This window comes from Bos indicus x Bos taurus, chromosome 4, assembly GCF_003369695.1.
Source record: "Bos indicus x Bos taurus breed Angus x Brahman F1 hybrid chromosome 4, Bos_hybrid_MaternalHap_v2.0, whole genome shotgun sequence".
Lineage (NCBI taxonomy): Eukaryota > Metazoa > Chordata > Mammalia > Artiodactyla > Bovidae > Bos > Bos indicus x Bos taurus.
In genome coordinates this window covers 72,515,409-72,538,874 of record NC_040079.1, presented here as the reverse complement: position 1 = coordinate 72,538,874, position 23,466 = coordinate 72,515,409, and the positions used below count along the sequence as shown (strand labels likewise).

At 39.4% G+C, this 23,466-nt stretch overlaps 1 protein-coding gene across 2 annotated transcripts in view; it reads right to left on the bottom strand.

Annotated features, from left to right (window-relative positions):
* The window catches only part of SYPL1 (synaptophysin like 1), a 29,518-nt gene extending 9,664 nt beyond the window's left edge, over positions 1 to 19,854 (bottom strand). The window contains exons 1-2 of one of the 2 annotated variants that reach the window (XM_027539680.1): positions 19,670 to 19,854; positions 429 to 550 (exon numbers count right to left, since the gene is read on the bottom strand). In XM_027539680.1, coding sequence (XP_027395481.1) covers positions 429 to 550; positions 19,670 to 19,738 — 191 coding nt within the window. In that variant the 5' untranslated portion in view covers positions 19,739 to 19,854. The remainder of the gene's footprint in view (positions 1 to 428; positions 551 to 19,669) is intronic. The other variant, XM_027539682.1, reaches the window with a different exon arrangement.
* Positions 19,855 to 23,466: the final 3,612 nt, after the last annotated feature.

The following is a 23,466-nucleotide window of genomic DNA, read 5'->3' as shown; positions in this document are numbered from 1 at the left end:
AGGAACTCTTCACTTTATATAGGCACATGTCTTAAAGCTATACATTACACACTAGTAACTTCAAATACATGAAAAAGTTGTATTTTTCATAAGCTGTGCTTGCTTCTATAACATGGCTTCTCAAACTAAGGTGACAGAGCAGTCTTGTTTTGAAATTTCCAATCCACTGTGGGATGACAGAATAAGAGTGTCAAGGCAATGTCATATGGAAGTTTCTGAATGCTTACTGTCATTTTCTGTATTTATTTCATCACAGTTCAGGAAAACAGTCTGCAGATAGGCACTGGTCCACACACCATACTTTCAGTAGCAATGATCACTACTTACAAATGAGCATGAAATTAAAAATGTCTAACTCCCAAGATCGATAAGTTGTTGGGAAATCTTAATGAGTGGAAAGAGGTGTTAAACCACAAAAACAAACTTACCTGAATGGATAACCAAAAGCAGCTGTAATCGTTTTATTCTCAGGACCTGTAGTACAAGACACTTGAATTTCTGTTTTGCCCTTAAAACCTCCACAGGTAGCAAAAGCAAAGATAGAAGCAATCTACATAAAGACCAAAGAAAGAAAAGAAAGAAGCGTTACTCTACCCAAACATAGCTCATTAAAATCTTAATTACAGTGACTATTAATGCTATTAAAAATTGGCTCACTAACATTCTTTGAATTCTTATTTACAAATGAAGACGGTGAAAAATATTTTAAAATGTATCCGCAACCTCTCTGACCTCCCAGCTTCATGCACTAGTCACCAACTTAAATTATGAACACAGGTAGACCTTATTGTGTCTGTTACCTTCCTATGTACACTGTTTATATAATTTCTTCTATGACTGCTTTGGTTTGTCTCTGAAACAACAGACCCTTCATCCCACCCCAAAACCATGATACCATTATCACTCCATGACAACTAATACTTCCTTTCTTTCCTTTCATTTGTTATTTGGCTACGTCAGGTCTTAGTCACATCATGTGGAATCTTTCATTGCAGTGAACGGATTCTCTTGTGGCATGTGGGCTTCAGTAGTTGTGGCCTGCTGGCTTAGTTGCTCTGTGACGTGTGGGATCTTAGTTCCCTGACCAGGGATTGAACCTTGCCCCTACATTACAAGGCAGATTCTTAACCACTGGACCACCAGGCAGAAGTCCCAATGATTTCTTAATAGCAAGTCATGAGTTCAAATTTCCCAAGCTGATTCATATTTTTTAATCCTAAGTATTTTTTTCAGAGTCTGCACATTACATTTAATATAAAATTTGTTAAGTCATGGGTTTCTCTCCATAGCCCCACACTTCTCATTTATTACTGAAGAAACTAGGCCATTTGTCTTACAGAGATTCCCACATGGTGTTGTGTGGCATAATTCCTCTATCTGTATTTTCTAAAGAGGCTAGATTAAACTCTGGTTTGTGTTTTCATCACTTGTTTTGTCTTGTTTATTTGTGTGAATGCCAATTTTTAGTTGACTCTCTTGTTATGATGTTAAGATGAATTAGTGGGTTCAGGTATTGTCAGCCTGAGCTATCCTTTAATTTCTCCATTAGACTTTCCTCTAGTGGTTTTAGCAGCTATTGATGGTCATGACTTGGTTCCATTATTTTATTAGAGGTTGGGAAATGTAGCATTCTGTCATTTCTTTGTTTATTACCTGGAATTCTCCTGTGTAGAACTTTGTCACATATCCATTTTGGTTAACCTGAGGTATGGTTCATAGGAGGCAACAGTATAAATGCTTGGTTCTTTATTTTTCTTTACCAATTTTTAGAATAGCAAACTAGTTTCTTAGTATCTTCCAGATTTAACAATTGGATTATTTTTAGCATTATTGTAAATTAGGTTTAATATATTTTATGTTTTCCATCTGTTTGCCTTTATTTTTTTAATACTCAAATTGTCTTGTATTTAGCTAATGGTAGTCTCAAGTGGGGGAGAAGGCAATGGTGACCCACTCCAGTACTCTTGCCTGGAAAATCCCATGGACAGAGGAGCCTGGTGGGCTGCAGTCCATGGGGTCGCACAGAGTTGGACATGACTGAAGTGACTTAGCAGCAGCAGCAGTCTCAAGTGGCTTTCCTTTTTTTCCCCCTTGACCCTTACAGTTTTTGATAGTTTGTTTTCTGGACACAATATTTCAGGATAAGTTTGTACATTTCCTGCCTTAATTGTGGATTCAGCCAGTATATTATCTCCAGGGAAACTTAGTTCCTTGAATGAGAAATAATACTTACTAATCACATTCTGGAAACTGGGGACCATACTTTCAAGATAAGGAATTTAAAAAAACTTGTTTTAACTTGAGATATAGTTGATTTACAATTAATTTCTGCTTTACAGCAAAGTGACTCAGTTATATATATAAATTTTATATATATATTTTTTTCTTCATATTTTCCATTATGGGTTATCACAGAATATTGATTTTAGTTACCTGTGCTATATGATAGAACCTTGTTTACCCATTCTGTGTGTAGTACTTTGCAACTACTAACTCCAGACTCCCTTTCCTCCCTCAGCAAATACAAGTCTATTCTCTCTGAATTTGTTTGTTTCATAGATAGGTTCATTTGTGTCATATTTTAGAGTCCACATATAAATTACATCATATGATATTTGTCTCTCTCTGTCTGACTTACTTCACTCAGTATGACAATCTTTAGATCTGTCTATCCATGTTACTGTTAATGGCATCTCATTCTTTTTTATGGCTGAGTAGTGTTCCATTGTATGTTTATACCATGTCTTCTTTATCCATTTATCTGTTGATGGATATTTAGGTTGTTTTCATGTCTTGGCTATTATGAATAGTGCTACTGTGAAGACAAGGGTACATGCATCTTTTTGAATTATAGTTTATCCAGATATATACCCAGGAATGAGATTGCTGGATCATACACCAACTCTAGTTTTTGTTTATTGGGAAACCTCCATACTGTTTTCCATAATGGCTGCACCAATTTATATTCCTACCAACAGTGTAAGAAGGTTCCCTTTTCTCTACACCCTCTCCAGCATTTACTATTTGTAGACTTAGGTAAAAAAATTTTAATAATGAGAAAAGAAGCTGGCCATGTTAGCCATGCTAGCAGAAAGGAAGAATTCAACAAAGCAAGGCAAAGCAAGTGTGAGGTCCTTAGAAATAGTTTAGGATATTGGGGGGAAACTATATTCCTTGCTGTGACAGGAAGATGAGAATCCAGATTGTCATAATGTGACAAACACTTTAACTGTGTCATTATTTTGTACTCATAACAAGAAAAGTAAAGTTCATTAAAAAAGAAAAGAAGCATGAAGAAGTTAGTAACTTCCCAAGGTTACATAGCTAATAACTGCTAAGTCAAGATTCAAATGTGGGCAGTCTGGCTTTAGAGTTTGTTTTTAACCCAGATTTTATACTGCCTTCACCCTACCAAGCATCAGTTTTCTAAAATGTTAAAAAAAAAAAAAAAAAGGAAAAAGGCAGTAGTAATAGTATTTACTGCATAAAGTTATTGTGAAGGTTGAATTTAAGACTCAATATAGTATTTAGCATATAGTAGCACATGCTGAGAAGGACATGGCAACCCACTCCAGACTCTTGCCTGGAAAATCCCATGGACGGAGGGGCCTGGTAGGCTTCAGTCTGTGAGGTCACGAAGAGTCAGACACAACTGAGCTACTTCACTTCACTTTCATGCATTGGAGAAGGAAATGGCAACCCACTCCAGTGTTCTTGCCTGGAGAATCCCAGGGACGGGGGAGCCTGTTGGGCTGCCATCTATGGGGTCCCACAGAGTTGGACATGACTGAAGCAACTTAGCAGCAGCAGCTGCTGCAACCTCTCAACAGATGTGATTTTATTTTCCTGAGTATAATATAGAAATTAGTATAACAGCCCATATAACAACACATTTGCTCCTATTACAGTGTACCCACTAAATATTAGTATGAAATCCAAAGGAAGTCTTATCTATTAGTATCAAAATCAAAAGCGGATAAATTGAAACCCGAGGGTAACTATAAAGCCAAGAAACTATAAGCAGAAATGTTATTTCATGAGCTTATGAGGCCTCACTTGTGGCTATTTCCAGGTCTCAGAAAGTAGTTGGAGATTTGTTTTTCTTATCATACATATGCTTAAAGAAATGTACTGATGCTTTCTCAAATGCTATTCAAACAGGGAAAAACCTGAAAGCATCCTAAATATTGACAGGGAGTCAAATAAACTGTAATTCATTCCCGAAAGGGAATAGCATGCAGTCATTAAAATGATGGGCAATATCTAATGATAGAGAAAAAGGTTCATTACATATAAAGTTTGTTTAAACAATGCATTGTGCATGAGTTTATATCTGTGCACATACACATAACAAAAACTAAAAAGGATATGCATCAAAATTTTAAGTGGTCACCTCTGAAAAGATGACAAAAGATAATTTCTTTTTCTATTTGTATCTCATGAATTTTCTACAAAACAAAACAAACAAAAACCCAAGATACAGTGTAGTAACCAAGAGCTCAATCCTTCAGCAAATGCTGATGGCTCTATTTATGAAATATATTCAGAACTTGTTAACTTTTCCCACCATCATCACAACATCCTCATCTAAGCCACTATTACTTCTTGCTGACTTATATGCTAACAGTCTTCTAAGTCGATCCTCTACTTCAGTCTCTGCCTCTTCTTCAATCTATTTTCCACATCAGCCAGGCCATCTTTTAAAAATAAAAGGCAGAAAACTTTATCATCTGCTCAAAACTCTCCATTGGCTTGAGTTCTCTCCAAATACAATGTTTATATAATGATCTACAAGATCCTTTCCTCCTTTAATACTTTCGATCTCATGTAGCTGCTTTTTCCCCTGCCAAACCTCTTTACACAAATGTTCTCCCTGTTATTCTTTAAAGACATGGAATAAACTCCTTCAGAACCTTTGTATTGACTATTCCCTCTGCTTGGAACACATGCTTAGCTTCCTACTTCACAGCTCCCTGTTCCAATGTGACCTTATCAGAAAAGCCTTTTCCTAACCACATTATGTTAAAAAACACTGCCCGTCCCACTCCATGCAATCAGTTCTATTTGTACTGATCTATTTTTCCTCCATTGTAATGAACAGTGCCTGACAGCACTTCATTATTTGTTTGTCCATTTTTCTCTACAATGTAAACTCAAAGAGAGCAGGCATTGTTTTGCTCAAGGTTACACACATCTAGCAAATAGATGGAATTCAGTGTAAGTCTGGTATCAAAACCTATCCTATACTGTTGAACACTGACATAATGCCTCCCATGGATTAATCCAGGGCCTTGAATCAGGCCACCCATAATCAGGATCATAACTATCCATGGAATTTTTTTTCCATGAAGAAAGATATATGAAAAGGAATTTATTTGTATATATGAAGAGTCTGGTATAATGTCCACACACAGTTTGGTATCTTTAGTTAAGAGTTAAAAAGTTAAGAAAGAAGAATACTATTTCAGCATAAATATATATGAATATACAGTAAGAACACAAGGCCAGGAAATGAGTCCTGGGGATATATCCATATTTTGAATTAGAAAAAAGAAACAAGACACACACAACTTAAAGAGGCCAGAAGCAGACTTGTGTGTAGAGACAAACTGTATCTAACAGAGCTGGCTTTATAGGGCACTAAGGAAAGAAGAATGGTGGTTTTAAAGATACATCCACAAACTCCTTGATACTCCTCCCCTCAGGAGGTAGAGATTAATCCCCACCTACCCCACTTAAATGTGGATATAACAGTGACTTGCTTCTAGTGAACAGAATATGGTAGAAGGAATGAGATGTCCTTTCTGAGATTAGGTAATAAAGAGACTACAATTTTTGTCTTCATTTCTCACTCCCTTGAATCATCTGCTTTGGGGGATACTACAAACTAAAAGAAAGTATTTGTAAAAATGATACAAATGATTAGTATTACTAGCATACAGATCTAGGACAGACTCTTGCTCATCCATACTACATGACAAGCATAAGAACGTTCACAGTAATATTGTTTATAATATCAGAATATGGGGAGAGGGGAAGCAACAAGAAAGCAGACAAAATATACAGTACTTGTGGCAGAAAGTGAAGAGGAACTAAAAAGCCTCTTGATAAAAGTGAAAGAGGAAAGTGAAAAAGTTGGCTTAAAGCTCAACATTCAGAAAACGAAGACCATGGTATCTGGTCCCATCACTTCATGGGAAATAGATGGGGAAACAGTGTCAGACTTTATTTTTCTAGGGCTCCAAAATCACTGCAGATGGTGACTGCAGCTATGAAATTAAAAGACACTTGCTCCTTGGAAGGAAAGTTATGACCAACCTAGATAGCATATTGAAAAGCAGAGACATTTACTTTGCCAACAAAGGTCCATCTAGTCAAGGCTATGGTTTTTCCTGTGGTCATATATGGATGTGAGAGTTGGACTGTGAAGAAAGCTGAGCACCGAAGAATTAATGCTTTTGAACTGTGGTGTTGGAGAAGAGTCTTGAGACTTCCTTTGACTGCAAGGAGATCCAACCAGTCCATTCTAAAGGAGATCAGCCCTGGGATTCCTTTGGAAGGAATGATGCTAAGGCTGAAACTCCAGTACTTTGGCTCAGAGTTGACTCATTGGAAAAGACTCTGATGCTGGGAGGGATTGGGGGCAGGAGGAGAAGGGGACGACAGAGGATGAGATGGCTGGATGGCATCACCGACTCGATGCACGTGAGTTTGGGTGAACTCTGGGAGTTGGTGATGGACAGGGAGGCCTGGCATGCTGCGATTCATGGGGTCGCAAAGGGTCGGACATGACTGAGCGACCGAACTGAACTGAACTTACAATGAGAAGTTACACGGCAATGAAGACGTACAACTATAGCTACCTACATCAACAAGGATCAACTGTAGAAACCTAACATAATTCTTTTAAAAGCTCTGTTTACCTGGAGAAGGGAATGGCTACCCATTCCAATATTCTTGCCTGGAGAATTTCATGGACAGAGGAGCCTAGTGGGCTACAGTTCATGGGGTCACAAAGAGTTGGACACGAATGGCAAGTAACACTTCTTGTGTACATCACTCCTGCCACTATCTTTGTTCAGGCCCTCACCATTTTTCCTTGGACTAACCCAACAGACTCTTCACTTTTAAACTCATTCTCAATGCCATCCATCTTTTACTGTGGGCTCTAGAGCTGCAGTGTCCATTAAGGTGCCATGAGCCACATGTGGCTACTGAGCACTTTAAAAATGGTTAGCCTGACCTGAAATGGTTGTGTGTGTAAAATATACCATGGTTTATGAAGAGTTAGTATGAAAAAAAGAATGTAAAATATCTCATCAAAAACTTTATACTGATTACTTGTTGAAACAATAATATTTTGGATATATTGGGTTAAACAAAATGTATTATTAAAATTAACCTCCCCTGTTTCTTACTTTTTTAGTGTGGCTAGTAGAATGCTTAAAGTTACTCTATGGCTGGCATTTGTAGTCTGCACTGTGTTTCTATGGTACAGAACTGTTTAGAGTGACATCATACAGATATGAAACAAAAATCTGGTTGTGTCATTCCCATGGTTAAGAGATTTCCTGAATGGCTTTCCAGATACAAATTTAAGAAAACATATAAAGCCCGAAGTTCTTAATCTGGCATAAGAGGCAGGGCTGAGAGGCATAGCCTCAACATTATCTTTCTAGATTTATACACTGTACTCAGTGCAAGGGCCTATACAATTCTGTCATATTGCACTGTATACTTCCTGTTCCTGAAACACACCAAGTATTTATGTCTTGAATGTATGTGTTTTTTCCTGCCACGATTTCCCCTCCGTCCCTACCCTGCATCTCTAACAAGCTCATCCGTTAAGGCCCTGTCCGATTCCTTGTGGTGGAAATATTCTGACTACTGGGCTGCCACAGACTTGAGTTCATTACTTCTGTTATAGGCATTTTTCTTGTGTATCTTGCTTATTAAAAAAAAAGAAAAAAGAAAAAAAAAAACCCCAAATAATAAAAACTAGTTTCCCACTGAAGACAAAAATTAGTAAATAAATGGCACACTGTACCACAGCTTGTTGCTTTTAAGATTATTGCCTTTACCTCTCCCTTGGCAGACTGTCGTATCTTTGCATGTGTCCTTATTCTTGGGTTTTCAGTGCTTACCTAGCAGAAGGCCTGACATACACCAAATGCTCGCTAAATAACTGCTTAACTAAAGGGAAAAAAAATCAATACTCAATAATGTACAAATAAAACAATATTTCAAGTCTTACATACTCATCATTTCAAGTTTGTCATTTCGTTATGAGGATAAATAAATGTCATGTCTGCCATTTTGGTCTTTATCTTATGGGAAAAAAGGGACGAGGTACACACTTTTTACTAAATGAAATACAAACAATCTGAGGGTAAGCTATCCAACCATCTTACCTTTCCCTGCATTGTACTAGAACTCTGATTACAATTAGAACGTGTAGCCCACGGGTGAAAGCTGACCTGAAAACAGATTTATGGTCTTCCCAGTATTCATGAAAAATGTGAATCTGTTGTCAGTATTTTATTATCAGCGTGCTGCATATAAAACTTTGGATTTCCCACATGGGAATGGGGAAACAAAGTTATGCAACATCAGACCTACATTCCCATAAAGTGACAGTCCCATGGAAATGAGTGACAGATGACACTTAAGAAATGGTATATGCTTTCCAGATTGCTGTCACTTTCTATCATCTCTCCACCCCTCAGAATGCATGTTAGCTACCAGTAATCAATGAATTATATTATTCTTTCTTCTTTCAAATAGCTTGTAATACTCATTTACTTTATGAGGGGTTCCAATATGCACTTCAGTTTGTACTTCTAGTCTAAAATGAGTAGTAGTGATATGCTGATTTACACTTCCTTGCCACTTATGAAACTAATCCCACCCCCCGCCCCCATTCTATCCCATTAAGAATGACTGAAACCGCTGACATGAAATTCCACTTGTAGAGTAATGACTAAGAATCCAGGCACAGGATGAGAGCAAGCTTCTGTTCAGGTCAAAAGGTCCCATATTCATGATGACAGTCTGAAGTTCCACTTACCTCTCTGCCCATTGGACCCACATTAGAGACACGACAGATGCCTCGTTGATTTATATATTTGTAACTCATACATACTTCAGACTGGCCCTCTAGAATATTACTCTCTAAAGTAGACTGGAGTACTCAATTTAACTGGTGTACAAGAAGAAAATGCGTCTATTTATATCTACTCTTAGACTTAAGGAAGTAAAGCTTCATTAAATTTAATATACTGCTGGAACCCATGTTGGGCCTGTATGTCAGAGAGTCAGATGTTCGGACAGTATGTGGGGTATCCTGAAGGTAAGGGAGTCCCATAACACAGAACAGACAGTGATACCATCACCCATTCTTCTACTTCAGAGTTCATGTGTCATAATGTGAGTGTTCATGGCTAAGTGACTTTAACTATTTTAACTATTTACTTTTAACCAAACTAATCTTCACAAAATGGACTGGTGGCTTAAAAATGTCTTCACGGAAACTACTCAGTGACAATACAAAAACTCATGTCCAAGAGCATTAATACTCTTTGTGAACTGGATTCATCAGCCACGTGACCAGGTTAAAAAAAGATTCTACTTAATCAGAAAAGGTTGGGGGAAGAAAATATTAGACAAATACCTGAAATAAGGGTTTTTTTAAATTTGAATGAAATTTAACGAGAGTATATAATATGCCTTAAGATAACGACATAGTAAAACATGCATCTGGGGCTTTGTGTATAAAATCTTATACTGATAGTCAGCCAGAGTCCCAGTTCCAGCTCCTACTCCCAGACACTGCACAGCTCACAGAAGATCCTTCTGGTGAACATTGGTACTCATCTAATTTATGGATATGTTTTACATGTTTTTAGTTGCACGGTCCTCTCTGCTATTTCATGATTGAGCTGTTCAGGAAAATTATATAATTGAAATCTTCAGAAACAGACCTAAAACTATACTGTAAATGAAGGTCTATGTCCAAAATCAATGCATGCTGTTTTACTAAATCAAATGACCATTCAGTACTTTAGATGAACTATCATAGCATGTCTGCTTTTAGTCAGTCAGATTAGATGCCTAGAACCAAGTTACTGATTTTTCTAAGTCAAGGTCTGAAGCATTTATTAAAGATATTCATTTTTAAAAAACATTTTGTTACTGATGTTGATATTTCAGTTTATTTCCACTGTGCACTGAGCAGTAAAGTCAGTTTCAAAGTGCTTCAATTTCACTTTTCTGTTATTTCCATCTGTTTGAAAAGTACAATCACAGAAAGTTCTAAATAGCCTGCTGCTACTGCTAAGTCACTTCAGTCGTGTCCGACTCTGTGCGATCCCACAGATGGCAGCCCACCAGGCTCCCCTGTCCCTGGGATTCTCCAGGCAAGAACACTGGAGTGGGTTGCCATTTCCTTCTCCAATGCATGAAAGTGAAAAGTGAAAGTGAAGTCGCTCAGTCCTCCGACTCTTAGCGACCCCATGGACTGCAGCCTACCAGGCTCCTCCATCCATGGGATTTTCCAGGCAAGAGTACTGGAGTGGGGTGCCATTGCCTTCTCCATTGTGGATCCCAAGGAGTACCAAAGACTCTTTCAAGGGGTCTGTGAGGTCAAAAATATTTTCACAATATTATTACAACATCATTTGCTTTTTACACTATGTTGACATTTGTGCTGATCGACACAAAAGCACTGATGGGTAAAACTGCTAGGCTTCAGTAAGAATCAGCAAAAGCATCAAACTGTTAGTTCATTGCCATGCACTTGCAGTTAATGAAAAAAGCTAGTTTTACTTGAAAGTGTCTTTGATGAAACAGAAAATTACTTTTATTAAATCCTGACTCTTGAGTCTTCTTAAAATTCTGTGGGACGAAACAAGATGTGCAAATACTTTTACTACTGAAAAGACAAGCTAAGGACTGCGAGTAAATATTTGCAAACAATGCAACTGACAAGGGTTTAATTTCCAAAATATACGAACTGCTCACACAACTCCATAACAAAAAATAACCTAATCAAAAAATGGGCAGAAGACCTAAATAGACATTTCTCCAAAGAAGACATACAGATGGCCAATAGGTACCTGACAAGATGTTCAGCTTCCCTAATTATCAGGGAACTGCAAATAATGTAGTATCACCTCACAGTAGTCAGAATGGCAGTCATCAAAATGTCTACAAATAATAAATGCTGGAGAGAAGGTGGAGAAAAGGCAATCCTCTTATATTATTGGTGGGAATGTAAACTGGTGCAGTCACAGAAAACAGCATGGAAGTTCTTTAAAAAACTAAAAACAGAGTTGCCATTGATCTGGTAAATCCCACTCCTGAGCATATACCTGGATAAAACTCGAATCTGAAAATGCTCCAATGCTCGTAGCAGCACCATTTACATAGCCAAGATATGGAAGCAACTTAAATGTTCATTGACTGATGAATGGATAAAGAAGATGTAGTCTATAAATAGAATGGAATGCTACTCAGCCATAAAAAAGAATGAAATAATGCTATTTGCAGCAACTTGGATAGACCTAGAGATTATCAGACTAAATGAAGTAAGAAAGAGAAAGACAAATATCGTAAGATATCACTTATATGTGGAATCCAAAAGTATGATACAAATAAACACTAAAAACAGAAAGAGACTCACAGACATAAAAAACAAACTTATAGTTAACAAAGAAGAGGCAGGGAGAAATAAATTAGGAGTTCGGGATCAGCTACACTACTACAGAAAACATAAACAACAAGGTCCTACTGTTTAGCACGGGGAACTATAATATACTGTAATAAACTATAATGGAAATGAAAAAGAATATATGTATGTACAACCGAATCACTTTGCTGTACACCAGAAACTAAAACAACAATGTAAATTAACTATAGTACTTCAATAACAAATGAACAAACAAAAATCACTTTTACTGCATACCGAAAAACAATGGTTGTTTCCAGGCAGAACATTAAAGCAACTGAGTTCTTCCCTGAAATAGTCACTTTTTCTGACTTCAGGCTCTACTACAAAGCCATAGTTATCAAGACAGTATGGTACTGGCACAAAGACAGAAACATAGATCAATGGAACAAAATAGAAAGCCCAGAGATAAATCCACGCACATATGGACACCTTATCTTTGACAAAGGAGCCAAGAATATACAACGGATTAAAGACAATCTCTTTAACAAGTGGTGCTGGGAAATCTGGTCAACCACTTGTAAAAGAATGAAACTAGAACACTTTCTAACACCATACACAAAAATAAACTCAAAATGGATTAAAGATCTAAACGTAAGACCAGAAACTATAAAACTCCTAGAGGAGAACAAATAGGCACAGCACTCTCCGACATACATCACAGCAGGATCCTCTATGACCCACCTCCCAGAATATTGGAAATAAAAGCAAAAATAAACAAATGGGACCTAATTAAACTTAAAAGCTTCTGCACATCAAAGGAAACTATTAGCAAGGTGAAAAGGCAGCCTTCAGAATGGGAGAAAATAATAGCAAATGAAGCAACTGACAAACAACTCATCTCAAAAATATACAAGCAACTCCTACAGCTCAACTCCAGAAAAATAAATGACCCAATCAAAAAATGGGCCAAAGAACTAAATAGACATTTCTCAAAAGAAGACATACAGATGGCTAACAAACACATGAAAAAATGCTCAACATCACTCATTATCAGACAAATGCAAATCAAAACCACTATGAGGTACCATTTTACACCAGTCAGAATGGCTGTGATCCAAAAGTCTACAAGCAATAAATGCTGGAGAGGGTGTGGAGAAAAGGGAACCCTCTTACACTGCTGGTGGGAATGCAAACTAGTACAGCCACTATGGAGAACAGTGTGGAGATTCCTTTAAAAACTGGAAATAGAACTGCCTTATGATCCAGCAATCCCACTGCTGGGCATACACACTGAGGAAACCAGAAGGGAAAGAGACGCGTGTACCCCAGTGTTCATCGCAGCACTGTTTATAATAGCCAGGACATGGAAGCAACCTAGATGTCCATCAGCAGAGGACTGGATAAGAAAGCTGTGGTACATATACACAATGGAGTATTACTCAGCCATTAAAAAGAATACATTTGAATCAGTTCTAATGAGGTGGATGAAACTGGAGGCTATTATACTGAGTGAAGTAAGCCAGAAAGAAAAACACCAATAGAGTATACTAACGCATATATATGGAATTTAGAAAGATGCTAACAATAACCTGCAAAAGAGACACTGATGTATAGAACCGTCTTATGGACTCTGTTGCAGAGGGAGAGGGTGGGAAGATTTGGGAGAATGGCATCGAAACATGTATAATATCATGTATAAAATGAGTTGCCAGTCCAGGTTCGATGCACGATACTGGATGCTTGGGGCTAGTGAACTGGGATGACCCAGAGGGATGGTATGGGGAGGGAGGAGGGAGGAGGGTTCAGAATGGGGAACACATGTATACCTGTGGCGGATTCATTTTGATATTTGGCAAAACTAATACAATTTGTAAAGTTTAAAAATAAAATAAAATTTAAAAAAAATACAAGTTTAACATAGCTATATTTTTTTTAAAAAGTCACTTTTTTCATTGAATACTATTTTTACTTGAAAGAATGAGTAATAGACATAATATAGTTATTCAGACTCAGATATCTGTCAGATCTTTTTTTTTAATGAATAGGATGAGCCTTTCACTTTAAGAAAAACCAGCAGCATTTGTTGTCACTGATGTACTCTAACTTTCAAGTGATTATTTTAAAATAAAAAAAAATTTTTTAAATCTCAGCTTAAATTTCTAATACGGTAGATACTGACTGATATAACCTACATACACAAAAATTCTTTGGGGTGCTCAATATTTAGGTGTTTAAAGGGGTTCTGAGACCTGTGTTTGAGTACACTTTATTATAATAAAGCATTGCTCTGTTACCTTAAATTTCCCTTTAATGTTTTATCAGAGATTGTTATTTGTGTGAGGTAAGTGCATATGTGTATATGTTTGTGCATTCTAAAAGCACTGACTATATATATGTACATATATATACACACACAACATAAATATATATATAGTCTATGGAAAAAACATCTTGTATATCCCATGAGAGTGTTCAGAGTAAATACCGAGAGGATTCCAGGTAGAAGAAACAGAGAGCAAAGGCATGGGGTAAGTCAGTCAGTATACTGCAAGTTTTACGTGTACAGAGAGGCGATTTGTTAGGCACAAAATACCATTTGAAATCCTTTTTTTCCCTTTCTACAATAGAGAAAAAAAGTGAACACAAATGGCAAGGTTAAGAGAAAGATAAGTTTCTTAAAAAGCAGTCAGTGTCATAGACTGATAGCCTAAAAATTTAAGTATTAAGCAAATGGATGAAACAAACATCAGTCTAAGTATGCCTCATTCCCTGTACTCTGTAATACAATCTGTATTTTCTGTGGTGTTCCTCTGTGCTATATTATAAATCACAAAATTACAATAAAACATGGTCCCTGTTTGCAAAAATCTTAGTGGTCTACTTGGGATGATTATTCTATATAAACTAGCACATATTTCTGAAAATATGCTGTTTAAACAAACTGATATATGTAATGCTCAAATGGTTATAGGTTTTCTCAATCATTGTTTTTCACATTAACTTCCCTGGAGAATAATTTACCCCAAAGCGATGGGGTTGCAAAAGAGTCAGACATGACCGAGGGACTAAACAATAATGCTTTTAAATGTTCTTTTGAATTTGTTCATTAATTTTAAGTATAAAATCAGAAAAAAACATTCAAACTTGATAAATGAATCAAGAAAACCCTACTTGTTTTTAACTTCTAAGATCTAGTAGAAACATAAATGTAACAAGAAAAAAATTACATTAGGAATCTTACATTTCTGTTTCTTAAACTGGAAATTTTTGGTAATCTTTTCATTAACTTTATTAAAAGACCAATCAGAAACACAAAAGGAAGTTACTGAAAAGCCTAAGAACAGACTTTTGAGTCCAGGATATAGTAATCACAACCATGGGATACTGGGCAAGTTACTTAATTTCTCAAAACCTGCGTAACATGGAGATAACAACAGTTTTATATATATGTAATAGCTGCAGTTTAGAAGCAAGTAGAAATGCTTTTGCTTTGGCAACTGGATTTTTATCCTGTCAATAAATATTTACTGGGCACTTGCCTTCATGTCTCTGAGGCCTTCAGATTTGTAACCCCTTGAAAGTTACATATTATCCGACTGCATCTTAGTCGAACATCTTTTAGAATCTTACTAAAGATAAACTGATTTGGAGAATTATTCTGATAGTAATATTTATAATAAACAGCCTTTATCTAGATTTTATATTTGTTTGTAAACTTATTGACTATTTTTAGAAGCAACCCATACATCTTTCAACACCTTATGAAACTTCAACAATTCATTCAAAACACACTTAAAAATTCCTGCTACGGGCCTTTCTCTTCTAGAACTTTGTCTTATCCCTCTCAGCTTCTGTTTTAAACCTTCTATTCAAGTCTCTTCTCTACAGTGTACACACACATTCAATCTTTCCCATCTTTAAAATAGGTTTCCACCCAGGCTTTCCTGCTGGCTCAGATGGTACAGAATCTGCCTGCAATCCTGGAGACCTAGGCTCAATCCCTGGGTCCAGAAGAGCCCCTGGAGAAGGGAATGGCAACTCACTCCAGTATTCTTGCCTGGAAAACTCCATGGACGGAGGAGCCTGGTGGGCTACAGTCCATGGGGTCCCAAAGAGTCGGACACGAATGAGTGACTTCACTTTCACTTTCTTTCACATTGCACCTAATATTGCTGAGTACTCTTTTCTTGAAATGTCTCTAACAGTGAGGTTATTTCTCTCCATTCTCCTAACTATTCCCTTTTCCTTTGCAATCAAATATTTGCTGAATCTCCAACCTATATTTCTTTTAAATTCTAGACCTATATATCTATAGGGTACCGCCACTTACATGCTCTAAAGAGACCACAAACTTAATATATCCAAAACCTTATTGACCTTCTACCTAAAATCTGCGGCTTTTCCTTAGTGATCTTAGATAGATGTGCCACTACTACTCCAAGTCAGAAGCTTGGCAGTCATCTTAGAGCCCTGCCTTTTCTTCATCCTACACATATATTCTTGGGAAGCCCTGGTAACTCAGCAGTAAAGAATTCGCCTGCCCAGTGTTCACAACAGCTAGGACATGGAAGCAACCTAGATGTCCATTGGCAGACTAATGGATAAGGAAGTTGTGGTACATACACACAATGGAATATTACTCAGTTATAAAAAAGAATGCATTTGAGTCAGTTCTAATGAGGTGGATGAAACTGGAGCCTATTATACAGAGTGAGGTAAGCCAGAAAGAGAAACACCAATACAGTATATTAACTCACATATATGGAATTTAGAAAGATGGTAACAATGACCCTATATGCAAGAAAGACAGCAAAAGAGACACAGCTGTAAAGAACACTTTTGGACTATGTGGGAGAAGGCGAGGGTGGTATGATTTCAGAGAACAGCACTGAAACATGTGTATTACCATATATAAAATAGATGACCAGTGCAAGTTCGATGCATGAAGCAGGGCACTCAAAGCCTGTGCTCTGGGACAATCCAGAGGAATGGGTGGGGAGGGAGGTAGGAGGGAGGTTCAGGACGTGGGGACACGTGCATCCGTGGCTGATTCATGTCGAAGTATGGCAAAAACCACCACAATATTGTAAAGTAACTGGCCTCTAATTAAATTAATTAATTAAAAACAAATAAATAAAATTCAGAAAGAGTTAAAAAAAAAAAAAAAAGAATTCGCCTACAATGTAGGAGATGCGGGTTCAGTCCCTGGATGGGGAAGATCACCTGGAGAAGAAAATGGCAACCCACTCCAGTATTCTTGCCTGAAAAACCCCACTGACAGAGGAGTCTGGTGGGCTACAGTTCATGGGATCAGAAATGAACAAACCTTAACGACTAAACACACGCAAACACACAAATATATTTTAGTTTCTAAACCTCTTGCTTTCTAATTCCACTGAGATTAGTTTCAGGCCTTCAAACGACCCTGATGCTGGGAAAGATTGAGGGCAGGAGGAGAAGGGGAAGACAGAGGATGAGATGGTTGGATGGCATCATTGACTCAATGGACATGGGTTTGGGTGGGCTCCAGGAGTTGGTGATGGACAGGGAGGCCTCGAGTGCTGCGGTTCATGGGGTTGCAAAGAGTCAGACACAACTGAGCGACCGAATTGAACTGATAATTCAAACAATAGATTTCCCTTTCTTCAATTATGGCCTTTCCTTTTCAATTCATCCCCTACACTGACAAAAACTTCTAAAAGGCAAATCTAATTATATTATCCACTTGTTTATTTACTCTTGAATGAGTGAATCCACTACACACAATAGGAATTCTGGTCTTAAGTGGAAGCTGTACAATAAACAAAACAAAATTCTGTACCTGCATGTATGCATTCTCTTAATGGCCTAGATTGTCCAAGGTTAACCCAAAGGGTCAAGAACCACTGGCTCGTAGAATAAACTCCAAACTATTCAAACTATTTGAAATCTTTCAGAATCATCTCAAACTGCCATCTCCCTCCCGATAAAGACTGCAGAGTCAACCTCAACTACTTAAGTTCTCAAATAGGGCTCTGCTGCTTCAGCTTTTCACACCACTGAACATAAGCTCCTCTTTACCTAGAAAGCCATTCCCCACCCATTCCCCAAGTGAACAAATCTTTAATCTATGAAATCCTCTCTACACCTCCAAGCAATTTGATTTCTTCTTCCTTTCACCTACTACACTTAACCTATACCTTTATTATAGTATTGGTCATACAGCATATTTATATTTGTTTTCATGTCTTTTATTAGGTCGTGAGGAAAAAAACGTTTTACTCACCATTTGTCTGTTAGTGCTTAGCACAGCACCAGTATATAATACCTACTCAAATATTTGTTGAATAAATAATTCTCTACCTCATCAACAATGGATATTCTTTTCATGAAAGAGTCTCTGTATAATAATGAGTTGTGCAAACTGAAAGTAGTATTTTCCTAAGCTTAAAAAGGGTATCTTTCAAAAATGTCACCTAGGATCACTAATAAACTTACCACTAATATTTTAAAATATTAAGAAAAGAAGTTGTTTTAAAAAAGATTGATGAATAATGTAAGCACAAATATAAACAACTGACTTCATTTAAGTGAAATTTTAAATTATAAGTTTAATTATAATCCTCTAGAAGACTAAACTACTAGGTATAAGATTTTTTCCCTTAAACTTGGTATTTGATTAGCCCAGTTAAATGTGTTTTTCCTCTTGCAATATAAAATTTTTATATACTCAAATATAATCCTCTTGATATTTAAATCTGGACAGATGTTTATAGAACCCTAAATACGTACATTTAGGTGTCTTTAACATAAACGTATGTGTGAAATCAGCAGTTTTCAGAAGACACCAAGTAAAACTTTGGGGGAAACACAGGAAACTTTGCGTGTAGGAAGGAAATCAGATTGAGCATTCATTAGAAAATCTGTTACCTCCGCAGGTTATTTACAACAGGAAATCTAAGTTCTTACTCTTCACCATTTTATCACTAACATACGGGGTTGAAGAGCTACGGATGTAAATACTGCTGGCTACAAAAGCAACTTGCCTGCACCACTGGACAGATGCCAGCTGCCTATTGATACGGGCCTGAAAACCAGCACTGGAATATGTACTAGGCCACTAACTCTGAAGGCAGTGCCTGGTGGATTCACTAAGCTCTCCGAAGTGATCATTACCAAGGTTGAAGTAATAAATCTGGGTTGATGTTAATGATTGAGAATGTCCCCAGGAAAGGACTGAAAGCTGACTGCAGGATGCTGCTGCGAAATACCTAAAACAAACTGGATTCCTAACTTGTGTTCCCAGCTTGCGATTCCTAACGTATGTTTCAGTGGATCAGACTAACAACGCATTTTGTTTGGACCTTTTCCCCCCACCTCCGCCCGCTTCCCTGTCCCAGTTTATTTTTATCCTTTTTAACTTGGAGCCAATCTTAAAAGCATATTAAGACCCAAGAGCTCGTCAAGTCACTTGGAGAAGGCACACCAACTTCTGAGTCTGCACAGGACAGAAATGCACTGACTGGCCCCTTCTACTAGAGGCGCAGAGGCAGCGCCTGCTGGCCTGAGCGCGACTCCAGCCCGCTGGGCTTCGGTTAGACCGCAACAGGAAGTTTTCTCTTCCCTTGCGGAAAGCTGTGAAGCCAAAGAGAAATTTGAACCCCCACTCTCCGGAGGACACCCAGACGAGAGCTTCGGGGTGTGTGTGTGTGTGTGTGTAGGGGTGGGGGTGGGGGGCTCCGCCTGGGACGGAGGCAGCCGAGGGACTCGTGATTCAACGCCGACCGCAGCGTCCCCGCCCCGCGCAGGCCCAGGCCTCGGCCTCTCTTCCCCTCCCCGCGCGTCCAGTCCCGTCCAGGCCCGTCCCCGGGGGCAAACGCGGCTTCGCGGCCCGTGCGGGGCGGGCTGCGCCTCAGTTCCCAGAGCTCCCAGTCTCCTGGCAGAGGGCGCCGGAAGGGGAGCAGGAACCGGAGCGGGCGCGGCGACGCGATTCCCAGCCTCGCCGGCGCAGGCTGCACTCACCCACTCGAGGACTTTGATGAAGCCGAGAGGCTCCTTGAGCGGGTTGAGGTTGAGCTGGAAGGAGGACATCCTCTGAGGGAAGGAGGGAAAGAGTGTTAGGCGGAGGAGGAGGGGGACCGACCAGACAGAGCTACACGGCCGCGAGGAAGGGCCGGAGGGGCGGCTCCGGGAGGCGGGCCTGGGAGGCCGCGGGGCGGGGCGGCGGCGGTTGAGCCGCTTGCCGAGGCACTGGGGCGGAGACGGAGAGGGGCGGGCGCGGGAGGCGAGGGCGGACACGGGCAGGGAAGGGGCGGTGCCTCCCCGAGCAGTACCTGGCCCAGCCGGCTGATCCGCTGGCGAACCAAGTAGATGTTCGACGCCATGCTGCGTGCGCCGCGCCCCCTTCCCTCAAGTCCAGCCTCCGCGCTCGGATTCCTGCCGCGCATGCGCGCGCTCAGTCCCACGCCAGCGTAGCTGGGACAGCTGCCTCGCGCTGCGAAAACCATCCAGCGGAAACCTACGGCTTTGGCCCAGCAGCTTTATTACACTGGCTTCCCGTCACTATTCCCAATGTTTTAGCTAGGTTTATAACATTGACACAAATGAAGGCGCGATTCAAGGCTGGTGTTAAGAGACCTTTTATTAAAATGATGGAAAGTTACTGCAGAACAACGGACTTTGAGCGACCACGCTGTAACAGGGTCTCTCTCAGGAACGTGATTGATCATTCTTACGGAAATTGTTTATTTTCAAACTTACCATTGGAGTCAGGGTTGAACGATTTACAAAAAACGTTATACCTAACAGAAAAAGACTTGGTCCGATAGGCTCTTCTAACCCACCTACCCACCTCTCCTACCCTGTCAGTCAAGTTTTCTACGTGGGGCGCTCTTGGAGTCTCTGCTGCTGCTGCGGCTAAGTCGCTTCAGTCGTGTCCGACTCTGTGCGACTCCATAGACGGCAGTCCACCAGGCTCCCCCGTCCCTGGGATTCTCCAGGCAAGAACACTGGAGTGGGTTGCCATTGCCTTCTCCAATGCATGAAAGTGAAAAGTGAAAGGGAAGTCGCTCAGTCGGGTCCGACCCTCAGCGACCCCATGGACTGCAGCCTACCAGGCTCCTCCGTCCATGGGATTTTCCAGGCGAGAGTACTGGAGTGGGGTACCATTGCCTTCTCCGCTTGGAGTCTCTACAGAAGGCTAATTGCTACTACCCATTTGAGAGTCGCCTAGGTAACACCTACCTTCTGGCATCCAGTTATCGGAGCCCCGAAGAAATGATCTTTTTGGCTTCCCTAGTATCTTGGAAGTTCTTGGAGATGAAATGCTGGCCTTTGGAGTGTATGGTAAGGGGACTTACATCATGTACCCCTAATACGGAAGAAAGGAATCTAGCACAATGGAATCTCAATATACCAGCTTCCAAGTATTTACCTATGTATACTGATTTTCCAAGCACTTATCTATGAGTCAGCAGGTTCCTCGCCATTGAAGTTACTCAAGTGTTACTGACCTTCTTTCTAAGAAGCTAACGCTTTCTCATTTGAGACCTATTTACCTCCTTGTTTGTTTCCCAGAGAATGCAGAGAGCATATTTCAATTTCCCGGACCACAGAGACAATCTTATTCTTTTGATTGTGACTTCCATTCTTCAATCCCTGCACAGTGCCTTGTATCAGTGGATACCTAGTGAATGAGTGCAGATTCCTCTTACCAAACAAGAAGGCTTCAGAGATGCTCCTTAGAGCAGAATCAGTGGAAGGTGACCATACATTAGTACCCAGTACTCCTGAGACCACTGTAAGGAATACCTCAGGTCCTCCTGCTCCCCACCCCCTTTTAAAAAATTTTCTGGCACCCAGTTATGGGATTCCCATGGTAGTGATCTCCGTACTGGCTTCCTTGCTACTCTTCTCGTTGTATTCTCTTTAGTTTGTTTTCTAAACTTTTACTTCCACTCTGTTGAGGTTTGGGGGCTTGCCCTGGAGTTGGGTTGTGGCTAGTAGTGCTATCTGGCTTGGGCTTCATATTCATAAAGATTCAGATTAGACTCTCATGTTATTTCCAAATCAGATACACACTGACAAGTCAGAATGATGCTCACTTTGCAGCTTTATTTGTTCATGTAAATAAAAAATATACTGTAATGTAGTAAGCCAGTTTGGCTTTTCTGTATTCCCCTCCCCAATTTTTGGAAGGTTTCAGCAACTGGAATTGACATGGCCCTGTCTCAGCCTCTGAGAAGTTTAACTTTCTATTTCCTCTCTTCTGCCTTTTTTTTTTTTTTTGCTTTCTCTTCTGCTTCTGGTTCATGCCCACTAATGGAAGGCATGGTTGTTTCTCTTCAGGAAGCCATTGCTGCTAAGAGAATGTGCCTTGAGTATTAAGTTCTCTCTTGCTTGGCCATGTGCCACTAACTTTTAAAAGAGAGATCACAGAAGAATAGTATCTGGTCACTTATCAGAACTCATTTATATACTCTGACTGGGCAAAACCAAGGGGGAGTGAGCTACTGCTGTTACCCTCGGTGATGCATAGTCCAGCACTGCTTCTGCCAGTCACCTGAGTTCACAGGAGCTCCTGCTTCCCTAAGGAGGAGCTGGGAGTGGCTGGCAGAGCAAGTCCAATCTGATTAGGCAACCAGAGAGTTGTGAATTTTTTGAATGCTCAAGAAACAAGAGTGTTTAAACAGCATCTCACTGAAGGTACAACTGTTCAAAATCTGAGAAGAATGTTCAGATAACTGTTTAACATTGACTATAACATTGGTCATATTCTGATTTGTTCTTGGAGTCTGAGGAAAGACCCAGAAGTTCTGGGCACAACACACTCTACTCTCTACCAGGTTCATTAAGGAAAATAACACTTGTAAAGCAAAACTTCCCCGTCTGAGGTACTATTGTTGAGATTTACCTATGGTAGTATATGACATTGGGATTTAAGGATGTACAAGAGGTCAGGAGGAAGCTGTGTTTAGGGAAATCTTATCATTGGCTAACTGTAACATTGGCAGTTAGAGTCAATGGCAGTACAGAGTCCTGATCATTTTATTGGTAAGATGAGACTTATAACTCATTCTCAACCAATATTTGTCCTTTTTTTAAAAAAAGTTTTTATCTGATAGTGTTGAATCACCCATGAGTTTGAAGTCTGAGTTTTGGGTTTAGACGCAGCTCTTTTCTCCTCACTCATGAATTCTACAGTCATTTTAGAAAAATACAGAAATCACTCTAAATTTGTCTAAATTGTATAATAGACTGACTCAATGGACCCAGTAAATTAATCTCAAAATAATTAAACTGAGGTCTTTTTAAATTTTAACTTAATTTTAGATTTACAGAAAGATTGCAAAATATGAAATACAATAACCCTAACCCTAAAATACTGAAAATCATGTGGGGCAAAAGTGAAAGTCGCTCAGTCGTGTCTGACTCTTTGTGACCCTTTGGAATTCTTCAGGTCAGAATACTGGAGTTGTTCCCTTCTCCAGGGTATCTTCCCAAACCAGGAATCAAACCCAGGTCTTCCTCATTGCAGGCCGATTCTTTACCAGCTGAGCCACAGGGAAGCCCAAGAATACTGGAGTGGGTAGCCTATCCCTTCTCCAGGGGATCTTCTCAACCCAGGAATTGAATCGGGGTCTCCTGCATTGCAGATGATTTCCTTACCAGCTGAGCTATCAGGGAAGCCTTAAAGGTCATGCTAATCCTCTCTGTATGAGTCCAATTTTAACCTATTTGTGGCTGACGTAAGCACAGTTCTCACGCCCATTTTTAGTTTAGCTCACATTTAAGCAATAAACAGGAAACATTCTACCTTG